At 34.3% G+C, this 3,162-nt stretch overlaps 1 protein-coding gene across 1 annotated transcript; it reads left to right on the top strand.

Moving 5' to 3' along the window:
- Positions 1-1,145: 1,145 nt before the first annotated feature.
- On the top strand, positions 1,146-2,072 carry LOC102167475 (olfactory receptor 5K3-like). Its single transcript, XM_021082344.1, has one exon. It carries the CDS (start codon positions 1,146-1,148, stop codon positions 2,070-2,072), a length of 927 nt encoding a protein of 308 aa, XP_020938003.1.
- Positions 2,073-3,162: the final 1,090 nt, after the last annotated feature.

Below are 3,162 nucleotides of genomic sequence, written 5' to 3'. Positions count from 1 at the left end.
ATAATATTAAGTAAGGTAATTCCTGTAGATGAAAGATGTACAGATTTTTAAACAATGGATTTTGAATAATGTCCTTTGTAAACTCTTCTTCATAATTGTCATTTTGCAGATGACAAATAGTTCATTACAGGATTCCTGGTGGAATACTGAAAACAAATTCACTCATCTCAGGTCACTGGAGAAGAGGTAGGATTGGAATCAACCATGAATTTTTTTCCTATAGTAATGTACTTCTGTTCTTAGAAGTATAAGTCACAGAAACCTTCAAAATGCCAGTACTATAAAAAGGAAAATGTGCATGCACATATGAAACAAAAGCAATGCTAGAGGATACAGAACTGATTCTAGATAGTGAAGGGTATATAAGATACTCTTGATATTTCCAGGCACCAAGTCTACTTTATTAAGTAACATTATATAAAAATGATGCTTTACATAAAGATGGAAGGACTTAGATATTTGAGCATATTCAAAAAGAATAATGTATTTAACATGACACTGAGAAAAGAAATCAAAGAAGTGATAACCTATGGGTATTTATTTTCTTGGCATTTCACAATAAATTTCTGTATCCTTAGTTATTTCCATGCAATTCCTAAGACAGAAAATCAACATATCTCTTTATGCTATTAAAACATTCACTCTTGAGAATATATAAAAATTAAATTTTTCTCAATTAAAAATGTATAAGTATACATATACATATATATACACATATATACAAACACAGAAAGACATATACTTACATATATACACCTGAAAAGTGATTTGACATTTATCTAAGATACTCTAGTAAAAAAATTTACACATATTACTTGGGAATACTGAACCAAATATGGGTAACATAGATCTGTATATTATTCTCTAAAAATTCACAAGAACAAGTTTTTCCACTTTAAGCATCCTCCCTAGAATTTCCAACATTTTTTATGGGAATCCTGTTTTTCTCAGTCAAGATCTTAAAGGCTTACACTGAACAGAAATGAATGTCCCCTATAGGTGTGTGTTCCTGCAGCCAGAGTAAATGAAGAAGCTGAAAGAAGAATTCCGCTCCTCATAAAAAGAAAATTTTGAAAGGAAAATTATACAAACACTAATTTCAAAACTTTCTTCTCAACAAGTGTCAAGTCAATGAGAAGTTCAATATGACTGAGGATAACCACTCCTTGACAACTGAATTTATCCTCATAGGATTTAGTAATCACCCAGAGCTGAGGACCATTCTGTTTCTGGTGTTCCTTATCATCTACCTGATCACCATGGTGGGAAACCTTGGTCTTGTGGCACTGATATTTGCTGAGTCTCGTCTTCACACACCAATGTACATCTTTCTGGGCAACCTCGCTCTGATGGATTCCTGCTGTTCCAGTGCCATCACCCCCAAGTTGCTACAGAACTTCTTTTCCAAGGACAGAATCATTTCCCTCTATGAATGCATGGCACAATTTTATTTTCTCTGCCTTGCTGAAACTGCAGACTGCTTTCTCATGGCAGCAATGGCCTTTGATCGCTATGTGGCCATCTGCAACCCACTGCAGTACCACACCAGGATGTCCAACAAACTCTGCCTTCAAATGACCACAGGCGCCTACATAGCTGGAAACATGCATCCCATGATTCATACAGGGTTTCTCTTTAGGTTAACTTTCTGTAGGTTTAATCAAATTAATCACTTTTATTGTGATGTTCTTCCATTATTCAGACTCTCCTGTGTTGACCCTTATATCAATCAATTGATGTTATTTATCTTTGCTGGGTCAGTTTTAATCTTCACTATTACCTTGGTAGTAATCTCTTACCTATTCATCCTTTTCACTATTTTCACAATGAAATCCAACAAGGGCAAAGGCAAAGCCTTATCTACTTGTGCATCCCACTTTCTCTCTGTCTCCATATTCTACGGTTCACTTATCTTCACGTATGTTCGGACAAATTCAGGTAATGAAGAAGATAAAGATATACTTGTTGCTATTTTTTATACTCTCGTGATTCCTTTACTAAACCCTTTTATTTATAGCCTAAGAAATAAGGAAGTAATAAATGTTACCAAAAAAGTTTTGAAGATTTCATAACATTATGAAACAAATACTACATCATTTGGGTAACTTATTTCAATCTGATTAAACTTTTTTCACAATCAAGAGTACTGACAAGGTGGAAAATGGGCTCATATATAATATTCAATTACTAAAACATGATGGTGTATCAATCAAGTGACCAAATGTAAATGACATTCCAAAATCTAGGCTACCAGGTTTCATCAGCAGTGAGCTAAATAACTATCCTGTGGTTACAATTGTAATTAGTTATATTTCATAGCTATGTTTCAGAGTATAATACATTGCAATGTTCAACAAATTCAGCAAATGCTAGGAAATAAATCATTATATATAAAGGTCACCTCCTTTTTATATTTTTGGCAAATTTCTGGAATCCCAAGTTGTAAACTTACAAAATGCCCCATGTCCCAAATTCTCAAATATTGGTCCCGTCTTCACTGACAACATCTGACAGAAGTAAACTATATATTTTGATTTGATTCTCAATTTTAAGTTATTCGAAGATTGTTTGAATATGAAATCACCAGAATATATATTCTTTAATCAACAACACTTTCCTCTTTAGACTACATCAATTTTCTTTCAAGTTCTCTGAATTCCAGGATCTGCATATTGGAGATTTATAAATCTGTACTTGAAAATGATGCTCCTTATACTGACATCACTATAGATTTGATATCTTCATGTATTTTGTATGGTTGACCATTACATATGATGGAACAATTCCTGAATATATACTTTAGTAAAACTTTTTCTCTCTGCTATTATTTACTTTTCCTGCTTGTTATTAAGAACACCACAACCCAAGCTAGTTGCAACATAAATTTGTTTTTGCTTTTTTGGAGCCATGCATGTGGCATAGGGATATAACAGGCTAGGAGTCAAATCAGAGCTGCAGTTGTCAGCCTATGCCACAACCCAGCAAGCCAGGATCCGAATTGCATCTTTGACCTACACCAGAGTTCATGGCAATGCCAGATCCTTAACCCACTGAGAGAGGCCAGGGATTGGGCTTGCATCCTCATGGTTATGAGTTGGACTCAATGGGAACTCCTCAACATAAAGTATTCATATATGTGTAGCACTAACAAAAAGCTGGAGG

This window comes from Sus scrofa, unplaced genomic scaffold (assembly GCF_000003025.6).
Source record: "Sus scrofa isolate TJ Tabasco breed Duroc unplaced genomic scaffold, Sscrofa11.1 Contig698, whole genome shotgun sequence".
In the NCBI taxonomy this organism is placed as follows: domain Eukaryota; kingdom Metazoa; phylum Chordata; class Mammalia; order Artiodactyla; family Suidae; genus Sus; species Sus scrofa.
This window is presented reverse-complemented; position numbering and strand designations above follow the sequence as displayed.

Coding starts and splice junctions, on each gene's coding strand:
- LOC102167475 (XM_021082344.1), top strand. CDS start 1,146: ATGACTGAGGATAACCACTCCTTGACAACTGAATTTATCCTCATAGGA.